This window comes from Calonectris borealis, chromosome 20, assembly GCF_964195595.1.
Source record: "Calonectris borealis chromosome 20, bCalBor7.hap1.2, whole genome shotgun sequence".
Lineage (NCBI taxonomy): Eukaryota > Metazoa > Chordata > Aves > Procellariiformes > Procellariidae > Calonectris > Calonectris borealis.
In genome coordinates, this window is record NC_134331.1 from 5,280,896 (window position 1) to 5,293,511 (window position 12,616).

General features: G+C 38.2%; 1 protein-coding gene across 1 annotated transcript; it reads left to right on the top strand.

Moving 5' to 3' along the window:
• Positions 1 to 1,170: 1,170 nt before the first annotated feature.
• Positions 1,171 to 7,330, top strand: C20H17orf67 (chromosome 20 C17orf67 homolog). Its single transcript, XM_075170093.1, has 4 exons — positions 1,171 to 1,296; positions 1,982 to 2,082; positions 5,118 to 5,257; positions 6,801 to 7,330. The coding sequence occupies exons 1-3, from the start codon at positions 1,245 to 1,247 to the stop codon at positions 5,232 to 5,234; spliced, it is 270 nt and encodes an 89-aa protein (XP_075026194.1). The 5' UTR covers positions 1,171 to 1,244; the 3' UTR covers positions 5,235 to 5,257; positions 6,801 to 7,330.
• The last annotated feature ends 5,286 nt before the right edge of the window (positions 7,331 to 12,616 follow it).

The following is a 12,616-nucleotide window of genomic DNA, read 5'->3' on the forward strand; positions in this document are numbered from 1 at the left end:
CATAGATAACGGTGTGAGCAGCTGAGCTAATCTGGCCCGGCTGGCTGAGGAGACGTGTCTCTGGGTGGCAGCCTCCGCTCTGTACCCAAGTTAAGCGCACCCCGAAGGTGTCCGTCCGAGGGGGCGTTCGCAGGGCCTCTCTCCGACCTGATTTCTCGAACCTTTCTGTATCTTCACCTTTTTGAGACCCGCAGCTCTCTGCCAGATTTCACTGAAACTGGCTGACTTGTGCAGGCGTAGTGGCACAGACAGAATAAACACCACTTCTTCAGGCAATAAAAAGGCACAAATGAAGAGACCTGCTCAGAGCCAGGCTGGCAAACCCCGGGTGAATCCCTGTGGTGCAGGAGGTGTGGGGATGTGCTGCACCTTCCCCTCGGAGGGGAAATGCTAATTACTCACGTTCCTCCTACGAGAGCCGCTGATGGATTCTGACTCCTTATCTCATAGGCTATCTTCGAAGGGACACTTACTTCTTTCCCTACAAATGGGTGACGCTGGTGCCGTATGTCCAGCACAGCGCTGCTCAGGAGAGGTCCGGACAGCCACCTTTCACGAGGCAGAAACTAGCTGTCTGCAACTACAGTTGTTAACCTACGTTCTTACTTCACACCGTGTTTACTAGTAAGGACATTTATAATCCTCTTTTCTACTAGCTTGTCCCGAAAAGAGATGAATTATGTGAGTTTTCATTTGTATGGCTCTAGTAATTTAGTAAATCTAGTAAAATAAAAATCTCTCTGCTTTGTTTTTCAGCAGTGATAATTTGGCTCTGCTGGAGTTAACCCACATTAATATGTACTTCGTGCTGGAGTAAAGCTAGAGAGTTTTTGACACAGGGGCCCCTTTGTGGCTGCCTTTGAGATTAACATTCAGGAATGGGCAATTGTTTCTTTTAAAAAACAATCGTTTATCTTAGGCACCCGAAACCATTGCTTGCTATGCTAGATGTAAGGTCATGTGTTTTATTTTCACAAATCTAAAATATCCAACGTAACTCTGAAGCCTGAAGTGGAAAAATGGTCTTCTATTTTCTTTCCCTCAGGAACAGAGGTACGCTGAGAATGTCTGAGCAGATAATAGCCATATTCAAAACTTCAGGCCAGATGTCTTCAAAATCATACTATCACTCAAATTAGTTGAAGCATAAACAAACATCTGTGACTGACGTAGTACTTCAAATAGGCTAATGCCTCAGTCAACGTTACTCATTTTGGAACAGACTGAGAGAAAGCAGAATCAAAATGAAGTTACTTGTGGTTGTCTTCTTTTCGGTCCTCATGACCGCTTTTACAGGTAGGAGTTTATATAAAACAAACCTGCATATGTATGTAGAGCTGCAGAGCATATTATAATAGTATTAGTTTGTCAGCCTTGTATTTTAGTATCTTCGTATTTCATTTTAAATACTTAATCATTTTTATATTGCAGGCTTTCCATTATTTGATTTTTAACAATCATGCTATTGTATTAGGTATTTTACGCTCTGCATTACCACACTGTAGTAATTTATTCTAAACCCAAAAAGTTTTATTTTACACGCTTACTATTTTAATATTATTTTACCAAGGTCCTGCAAGCAAAATGTTCGATGCAATCTCTCCTTTGCAACGAAAGTCTAACTCATTACTTTCAAAAATAATCCTAAAAAGTAAAGCAACACAGAAAAGAACAAAGAATTGGAAGAGTTACTAATGTCAGCGGTTAGATGGTGCTGTTATATTTTCTCATTTTAGAGAGTAACATGAATATGCAGGGCTTGCTTCATACTGGTAGAACTATAGAAAGCATAAGTATAAAAATGGTTTAAAATTCCACTCATATCCCCTGGAATGCAATATCCCCTGGGAAGGGACTGTAATGAAAGAACACTTTGTATATAGACAAAAATCAGGTTTGGAATAATTTCATTTTACAACTGACAGATAAAATATTAACTTTTTGGTAATTTCAGAACTAATTTCTGCTTTTCTGTCTTTAGACACTTCACCAATTTTGACTGAAAAAGACGCCAAACAGATTCTGAGAACTCGTCGTGAAGACAGACCGAGAAAAGCTGGTTTCCCTGATGAGCCAATGAGGGTGATTTATGATATTTATTTTTAAATTACATTAACTAAAAAAAAACCCCACCAAACCCCCCAAAACATTTGTGCTTAGTATTAAATTTCTATAGATTTAATTCCAAGGAATATGTTATGACTATCACCCTTTTAAGCTGCTGAGTTCTTCCTTAAAATATTAAAAAACCTCTTTACATTCTTTCAGTTACTGTTAAGTAGCATTCTGTAAGTGCTGAATATTGCTCAGGAAATGTATGCTTGCAGAATGTGGAAATTATTTATCATAGTTCAAAAATGCCGATTAAATTATTGAGAAGAAAGTGGCTTTTCATTTATAGAAATGTGGATTTCATCAGGTTGTTCCTGAAAAACTAAGTAACAGGAAATATCTTCTGCTTACAGTACATTCTGCACTCAAAGCAGAAAGGGGATGTAGGTGTCAGTGGTCAGTGTGGAGATTGAGGTAGTTCTGAACTAGCTTTTAAAATCACTTACTTTCATTCACTTATTTATGAATGCTACAGATAGGATGGTTTGTTATGGTATTGTAGAAGTTTTTAGTGGCTAGCTTAATGCAACAGCATTGTTTTTGCATGCAGTATTTACATTTATTTATTTTTAAACCATACGACAGCAAAAGAAAAAGTAAAAGAATTAAGGAGCCTTCTGTTTTACTTGCTTTGACAAGATGTAATATATAATTCTGCACTTCTCAAGAGGTACTTAAGGTATTTTGAAATTACTGCCTATTTCTTTCCAAAGTAAATAAACTGTGCTAAAATTACATGGTTCTGAAGAGGCAAAACCCACAGAAGCTAGAAAGCACACAATAGATTGTGCATGTATGACGAATACCCGGGGCTGAGTTTAGCAAGGTGCTGAACACTTCTGAACTCCTTAGGACACGTACCCTGCAGACTGCGGAGACAGCTAATGGTTTTCCATTTCTAATGGTTATTGTATACCAGCCAAAAAGAATCCACCTGGCCGTCCTGGGTGGCTGGCCGTACACCACTCCCGACGTACACACTGCTTTGTCAAGTGTGACAGCCACAACAAATCAAAGCTGTCACAAGAATATTGCTCCATGCTTGTTAGCAATCTTGTACAGTGAAGACTGTACAACAGAGCCAAAAAACAGAAGGCTTGGGCTTCACTGCTGCCCACAACATTCAGGATTGGGTTGATTTCTAAGCTGTCATTAAATAAGCCTTGTAGATTTTGAAAATTAGCGGGAATACAGCTCCCATCTCTGCTTATGCTTAATATACCACCACGATTATACAATATGTTAAGTAGTAAATACAACATATATTAGATACAAAATAAATAAAACAGTAGAGAAGTTATATTGAGTTAAATCCTGTATTACAGGAAGTTTCATGCATACATACGATGCTCTTAGTCATATGGTTTTGTTTTAGGTAGTCCTGCGAGGAGCAGGGAGTTGGACTCAATGATCCTTATGGGTCCCTTCTAACTCGAGATATTCTATGATTCTAGGTGGGGAGTAGAGGCTAGAGAAGTGTTTGATTACCGACCTCTGCTGCGCCGTCCTCGCCACTTTCCATCCTACCAGGACTAGTAGCAAACACTTTGTTGAAAAATTCCAACCTTCTTTTTATTTCCTTTTTTTTTCTCTACAACAATGCTGGCTTTCTGCAAGAAAACCCAAACATAAGAGTATTTGTTTTTCTCATTAAATGTCAAGGTTTTCAGTAGAAAAGGAAATATCTTCTGATAAAAAAAACTATCCCCCCCCGCCATGTGGAACATGGAGATTTTCCCTTATGAATGAAGGTGCATGGCTGCTGTATCCCTGAGCACAGTTCTACCGCCAGCTCAAGGAAAAAAACGAATTTTGTATGGATTCTTTGTAGCAGAATGAAACGAATGCTGGGATGAACCCACCTCTGTTCATCTATTTTAAGCAAAAGCTGTTTGTACTAGGCCAGATCATGCTGAGCTGGGGAATTTAATTTGCAATTCTTTGTGACACTGTTTGACTTCCACAGCGCTGTTTCAGTCAAAAAGCCTGTTCTGTTACAGACAGCAAGATCTGCCATCTTTGACTATTTTAAAAATGTCATTTATGTTATCAGCATGTTTTAATCTTATTTTGACTGAGACCCTGCTTTTTATCATGTGGCATCTTCTCAGTCATACAGTTCTGTTCTCCGTAAGTTCATAACGCAGTCTCACAGAGGGATTTGAGCCAAGTCTCCCTGGGCTGCGAGGACAGAAAGCACAAAAGTAAAAGGCAGGATACTAATGCTTCCTGCTGGCACCCGGTGTACCGACCCTCTGGTCAGCACAAAGAGCAGAGAACTGGATGACAGCGGGAATACTCGGCCAGTGCAAAAGGTTTACGCTACAGCTTCCATTCCTACAATACCTACTGTGCAAAGGAGTGGGGGTATATTTTGAAAAAAAAAACATATCTAGTGTTCACAAAGCCCATATGCACTGGGACTGTAACTTTTAAAAGTAAATTTTGTTCCTGATGAAGGCCAAGCTTTCGGGTACACCGCTGACTTTAATTTGATAACTTATTGCTTACACCAAAAAATGATAAATTAGTATGGGAAATTCACATTATTTTATGTATCATGGAAAGACCAATCAGCGCTGATGCATGCTACTCTAGAACCCTTCAGAGTACTGCCACATGATCTATAAGGGGTTAATGTTTTTTAATCAGCAGGAATCAATTTTCAAAAGAGGCTACAACAGACCTATCTGTGAGAATCCTTCTGTACCCTCAGGACCAACAGAGGCTTCTGTGTCGATATGCAAATAAGAAATGTGTATGCATAATTCCTAATTTATGAATATTGTTGTAAAATTCTTGCTTAACACTTTACTGATCTGGATGATGATGTCATTCATTAAATATTGCTAGGTTGGGGCAAGCTGACCATTTCACTATATTTGATAATTTTAACGGGTAAACTAATTGCTTTTATATAAGCTATAAAATTCTCCTCATTCATTGGCCTGACATTAGACTTGAGTGATAACATAATTAAATTATTTTTTCTTTTCTTTAAATAGGAGTATATGCTTTACCTCCAGCGCTTGGAGCAGAGATCAGAAGAACAATTCCTTGAACACTGGTTGAATCCACATTGCTTCCCACACTGCAACAGGAATTTAGTGCATCCAATCTAATGGTTTTGCCTACGCCTCAGTCGGTATATATACTTCTTTTACAGTGCATATTTATTTCTTCATAATAAAAGGCAGAGCCACAAACTGGAAGAGGAGAGAATAACCAATGGCTAGAGGAAGTACCTTGTGCTGAAAGGTGTCTGGCAACAGAGTCGTGGCAGGAAACCTAAGTGTCCTGGGCATCAACTGTGTCACTGTAGTTCTGTTCACGTTAATAAAACATTTGGTTATGCATTTCTCTGCTATATGGATATAAGTTGGTGACTGCACAACATTCTTATTAACGATGCTTCAGATTGCTCCTGTTTCTCTCCTGTCTGCTTGTGCTCCTTTTCCAACTCATCTATTTAAGTCTTGTACTTGTTCACTTAGCTCTCAGTAGGACTGTGGCAGGATTAAACTCATAGTTGTCATCCTTGAGATATTTAAGATGCAGTCTGACCTGCTAGGAGTTGAGCCTGTTCTCCAGTATCTCAGCTGTAAAGATTTGCTAGCTGCTGATTTTTTAAATGGAATTCACTATTTAGTACACATGCTGGTAAACATTAACATAGAACATTTTCACAGAGCTTGCATGGATTATTAGTTCTGTTTATGATTTTCAACATCAGTGTAATAGACAGCATCATTTGCTTTATTGCCTCTATCATATGCATCATAGAGTTCAGTGGGAAAATATACTCCAAAGCACAGCTCAGAAACCAGGCACCTCTCACAAGCCAATCGGTGACAAAATGACACGTCCCAATAGTACTCCATGCACATTAGGTTTGTGATATGGTCATCCTTTTTTTCCTTGTGTGTTTTGCATGCAGTATCAGCTTATGACTACATTAAAAAAATGTGATGTATTGATGTAAGGAACGTATAGGCATGTAAAATATAAGATTTAATCACAAACTCTTCCAGTTACCCAAGAGCCATTTGTGATGCCAAAAAAAGAAGATACACCTACATCTGTATATTTTTATAACAGGATAAGCCTTCCTGCTTACATTCTTTAAACAGACATGAAATTTGTCAAGTGGGATAAATTTGAATCATCACCATAATAGTGATGCTGTATCACTCACAGTTAACTTTTTAACATAAAAGTTGCAAATTTAGCTCCATACTTTCAAAAACATTTAAGCAGTAGAATACAAAGATGGTGTCTGTCAGGGCTGATCTGTTTCAAAAGACAGAAAGTTTGCCTGCTTAAAATTCTGCTATCTATTTGTACCTGTACATATCTACCTTCGAAAATCTGGATGTTGTGGTAGACTTTAATGGAGCTACATTAATTCACGATAAGCCAAAGGTCTGAAACTTATTTAAAAACGAAAACATAAAATTCCCAAACCTTAGCCCTAGGAGATAAGTTGGCAGTTTTCAAAAAATCTTCCAGCTGAGACACAGTTGAAAGCTGGCTCACTTAGCTACTGTAATTCTTCACAACAGCTGCTCACAGGCGATTGTGAAGAATGAATGTTAGAAAAGTGCTTAAATGATTTAAAGACCTTTGTATGTTATTATTATGGCATATGTCAGCATGGTTTTTAATTATATTTTTTTCTTTTTCTGCAGATGTCTTAATGGGCACTGAAGAGGATATATACTGTGGTTGTGTTAAGGAGGACAAGATTATTCCTGCATTGGCTACGTGCTCATTGTAGAGCTGAACCTCTTTGCAATACAGTGCCATCCCACTGATATAGCAAAACTTCCAACTATAAATGGCTAGATATGTTACAGACCACCATATATTTTCTACCAGTAATGATTGCATGCACGAATAAATAGACCAAGGGTTTCCCCCAGTTTCTGAGATATGGACAAGGATGAATCACTGATTAGTCCTAGAGTATGCTTTTTAAGGGTACAGCTTTAGACTGTCTGAAGCAAAAGGAACTTAGAGGGAGAGGTCCATAGAAAATAGGAGAATATAAACATGAAGTCAAGGCCAGCTCTCTGGACTTTGGAGGAATCCTTAGTTACAGTTTTGTAGGTTAAATAACAATATTGTATGAAGACATAACATTTATGCAACACTAATCTATGTTTAATTGCCTGATGAGCATTTCATGTATTGTTTCGTAATAAAAGCTTGATTCAAATCCATTTTCAGATTATTTTGTTACCTTGGTCTCCCATACCATAGGCTGACAAAAATCACTGGAAGTGAGGCTCAGTATTGCAAAGTACTAAGGAAACACCAGAGGACTTTCTAAGATCAGCAACTGGGAACAATTTTGGTGCAGTGTAATAATTTTCTAGTTTCTCTGCACAACTTCTCCCTTTCCTTTATAATTCTGCCAGGCACATGTATACAACCATCCCTTTTCTGCCTGTGTGCCTTTATAACTTATGCCTTGGTATAGAATATCTCATACAGTCAGATGGTAAACTTATGATACCTGCAAAACAAGAAAAATGTCTTGATGGCTCTTACATGACTGTTACGATCTGTAATGGCAATAGAATTGGTTATGAATGGACCAAAGTAACTTTCAGAGTTCCTCGCTGCAGTCACACTAAGAGCCTGAGGACTGGTAGCAAAACAAAAAACAATTTTATGAAGATACATAAGGTAATTACGGCTGCAACAGAGCATTTGGTAGGCTAAAATAGATCAACAGTCCTTCTAGTGTACTTTCCTTCCAGTAAGAGAGCTCTCCTAGATGATGCCAAGGAAATAATTTAAATCTCAAAGCATCAAAGGCTTGCTTTCCCCTACTGTCAAGATGAAATCATAGATTAAATCTGGGAGTGTAAAAAAGTATAATCAGGCTGCTATTGTGTGCTTCATTCATAATACTCTTAATACATAGATCTCAATTTGCATATCTCCATTGAAGTGAAAGTCCTTAAAAATCCTGGCTCTGTTTTTCTTGCGCAGTGAAAAATTCATGCCGATCCCAATTATGCCAACTTTCACCCAGTGAAAGTTAAGTACTTCGCTGAAATAAAAGAACTCCCATCTAGTTATATTCAGTCATGAGTTAGTAAGGTTAAATAGTAGCTTCTAGGTCTACCTCAGTAACACTGAGCTAATCCTAAAGCAAACACGTGGAATAGAGATTGCTTATTGTTTTTAGGTTTGCTTTTCCACATTAGGGTTGAAGGATCTCACATAGGTATCTCCAAAGAAAAGTGAAGTATTATTATGTCTAATTTACAAAGAGAAAACGAGAAACATAGAAAGGTGAAGTACTTCCAGGTGCCTGTTCCATGCTCTCTCCCACTTCATAAGGGAAAAAATTTTGGTATAGTGTTAATAGTCTTTAGCCCACATTTGTATCAGGCCGATTCATCCAGACCATTGGCAAAAGAGCGAACCCATGTTTGCACTCAGATTCAAATAAAAACCATTACCGGTGTTTCTAGAATTCCAGCATTTAAGCTTCTTTACAAAAGTAAACTCTCTCTTAAAAGTATCTGTGGTGGAACTGACCATTGAAGTACCTCCTGGTCCATCAAGACAAGAAAAACAGCAGACACCATATAGGAAAGTTTGAAACATACAGAATAAAGAGTGAAAAAAGTAAAGAAAAACAGAGAGAACAGAAAATTATGGGGGTAAAGAAGAAAAACCTAGACTGAAGCCTATCAGTGCCTCTGTAATCATGAAGAACACAGCCAAGATATTTCTTTTTAAGACATCCAGCTCTTCTGCCAGGTTTAAGAAGCCAGGTCCTCCATTCATACAAATTAATTTGGGCCCTGCAAGTAAACAGAGAAACACCCTTCAACCTACCCGAGAGACAGCCAAAGAAGAGGAAGCCAGCACAGCACAGCAGACTTTCAGAAGTTTGCTCAGCACTGGCAAACCCTGCAGTCTAAAGCGAGAGGGAAGGCATGAATGTGACTGCTTTAGACTATTGCCATGGATGTAGCAATCCCTCATCCTGCTTATTATACATTTCTGTATGTCCATAAAATATATACAGTTTTACATGTAATCCAGTGGACTAATAAAAGAATAGGATCTTAGGGTCAGATATAAATAAACTCAACCATTTATTATGACTCAGCAGTGAAAAAACTCATACATACTTAGCAAAAAAGGTTAACACTGCATAAACATTATAGTTAGTTATAGCTACAGAAATTATGTAACCAAGCTTTTTCCAGAGTCCTTCAGTGTGTCTGCTCTACTGCGTTTTTATTCTCTTCCTTTACATAGATCTTTCCTTCAAAGCCATGCTGTGCTTGAAATCATCTAAAGCTGAACTAGATCAAGCGTGTTCTAGGACTAGTTGGAGGTTTATTTTTGCCCACGTCTAAAATCTTGGGGAAAAATGCTAGACTTTTATACATGCATGCAAACCATTAGCTTTCCTACTGGGTGAAGATTTATGATAACCTATATGACATTAAGCAATTAGAATTTACATATGAACGCCTTGAGAGGGCTTAATATAATGAAAATAGGAAGAACAAATGTTCTGAAATATCTATACTGAAGATGGCAAAATTGGCAAAATAGTTGATTTCCAAATGCTTTTACAGAAAAGGATTACAACAGACTTGGGGAAACCTTTCATCTATGCAAGTGATAACCCTACCATTAGCTTTAATCGCTTACTTGTTTTATATTCAATGTCTGCTAACTTTGTCTTTTCTCGTCGGAAAAACTGCCCACTAGATGCCACTGTTCCTGCACACAAACGGCATCACAGCCCTCAACGGCCGTTTGACTCAAAACACTGCATCCCTCCTTCTCCCCCCTTGTGTTTTTACTCTTTTCTCAAAATGTTCAGCTCAGATGATTGAAATAAAAAGTCACCTCTAAACTAGGGGAAAAAAAAAAAAGACCTTTAGCAAATGGCTGATTTTTTTCTCTTTTGGATCCAAGATTGCTGTGAATGTGTATGTCAGTCTGTGTATGTGTACGTCTGCGTGGTTATGTGGGTGCGCCTAATTACGCCTTAGAAAGAAATGGTTGAAAGTGTCTACACAGCACATTGTAGTGGCTTGTGCCTTTTTACTGTCTGCCATTCAAACACAGATCCTAAAAAAGGATTTTGTGTGTTTGCAGAAGCTCTTCCCTCTCAGAGTAGGTCCCATTTGATCTATCTTCAGTAACCACAAAATGTAAGCTGCAGACTAACTAATCGGTAAAAGCATCACTCTTCATGGCGTAACGTTATCTTATTACATTTATTACCTTTAGCAGCTTGGGTGACTATGTGTTAGGCGCTGTACAAACCTGTACTGAAAAGGCAGACTGTGCCCAGGGCCTGAAATGTAGTACCCTCTGTAAAGAATAGATAAATAATATAAACTTTAATTTAAATACACAACAACTCAAGGAAGAGACAAAGGCTGGAATTTTTGGAAGCATCAACTTCTTCAGCAAGGCCAAGACTAAAAGATTTTATCACCGCCAGATAAATAGCAATTTGGCAGTTCAGCTAATTGGCTATCTCTACCAGACTGCCTCACCTTTCAGGAGAACACGCACTAGAGGTATTCACTTACTAAGACTGGAATTTCCAGAAATTTCACTGAAAGCAAGTCAATCACTTACTTTATCTGAAATTCACTTTGACAGTGGTGAAGGTAATGGAAAATTAAACTTACCAGTTTGTAGTTTAGATGATACAGAGTTTGCCTGCTTCTCATGGGGGCCGAACAGGTGAGTGTACTCTTCGACTCGTAATGACAGCACTGCTTCTCTGGAGTACTTCTGAAAAGGGAACATGAAAGACAGAGATAAAGCAAATGCCTGTAACAATCTGAAATTAAATAATATGTATGGAAATGTTTCTCTGCAGTACTTTGTAGCTTTTTTTGCAATAGTTACAGCCTTGTTTTGAATGTTAGAATCTTGTTTTGAATGAAGACTTCTTTTCCTCTGTCTTAATGAATAAATGCGTGAGTAACTTCTGAACCGGTAGACTGAAATTGGATTGATTGGATGTGATCACTGCAGTAGGAATCTAGCTTAGATTCTCAGTAAAAACTTATTTTTTAACGACTAAAGAGATCAGAGTGGACTTTAGAAGGTTATCTGAGCCTTTTATGGTCTACAAAGAGTAGAAAATCTTGTGAGAACTATGTGTCTTGAGATTTCTGGTATGTGATTAGAAATGCTGAGTGATCTGTCTCCTTTCTGGCATTTTAATCCTTTTTCAGGTCTGGGGGTAAAGATGTGTACTAAAATGAAAAACAGTAAAAAGCAGAAAAGGTTCAATGAACTTTGAGCTAATACAACTACCCTTATTCTATCAAATAGGCACATCCAGCCCAGTGTAGGCTCAACATGAAACCAGAAGTTTGAAGCACTAGTATTATTCCAAATCTCAAGTTCATCTTGGTACTTCCTGTCTTTTTTTCAGGGTATTTCAGTAAGTGATGATCAGTTGAAGTACAATTTTTTTCCAAATTTGGAGGGATTTGGATCTAAGGATCCAACTGGGCATCTCTCTTTTTTGCACCGTGTATATAAAATGAGTATCATACACATACCTTTATTAAACTAGAGAGCCAACCTTAAATATAGCAGATCTTAGACCAAAGACAAAATGAGGCAGAATATTGCTTCATTTTGAATTTTTTCATAATAAAGAGCAACTACTGAGTGGCTTCAAAAAATGAATTCAGCAAAATGCTCCAAATGTTCAGAGTATACTTGGCTTACAGATTTGCTCTTGAACTCTTTTGGTATGACTCTGTGTATGTGCCTATAGTGCCTATAAAAATGAGACCAGAATCCAGTCCCCAAAATGCCTGGATGATCAGATCCACAGCGCTTCTACTGTCCAGACACCAACAGAGCCCAATATTCCGCTTAACGCAATCAGGATGTACTTCTATATACTTCCCATACACTGTATAGGATTAGTTCTAGCATCACTAATAAACTTCAAGCAGATGAGAAAAATTATTCACGCACATAATTATTTGCAGAATAAGAGCTTGTTCTGGTTATTTAAGATATATCGTTCTAGTACATAGATTTACCCAGTTCAACCAGCTGATTTGCTCACATTTTGGTGGGCCAGTTTTACTTTTCACCAAAACCAGGCCTAACAGACAAAGCCCGACTACTCTGAGTGTTGTCACAGCCTCTCTCGATCAGTTAGAGCCACAGCTTAAACTAAGCCCTGCAGAATGATGGGTTTGCCCCTCCCTGCTTGGGAGACAATGGGCCAAGCAATGTCCATAAGATGACTCTAGCAGAGCTCACCTACCTCACAGGGATCCGAGGTGTGATCAGTCGTGGGTCATTTAAATAAACGGGGTTTGCTGCATACCTGTATAGAAAAAAAAGCCAAACCTAAAAGCAAGCCTTAGCAATAGGAATGGATCAAATGTAAATAAAGCATTCTTAAATTAATAATGAACAAAGATGGGATTTATCTGCTCTTTCTAGGTCATGATTCCTTTAATCCTAA

Coding starts and splice junctions, on each gene's coding strand:
- C20H17orf67 (XM_075170093.1), top strand. CDS start 1,245: ATGAAGTTACTTGTGGTTGTCTTCTTTTCGGTCCTCATGACCGCTTTT. Junction 1,297..1,981: donor CCTCATGACCGCTTTTACAG/GTAGGAGTTTAT, acceptor TTCTGTCTTTAG/ACACTTCACCAATTTTGACT. Junction 2,083..5,117: donor TCCCTGATGAGCCAATGAGG/GTGATTTATGAT, acceptor TTCTTTAAATAG/GAGTATATGCTTTACCTCCA.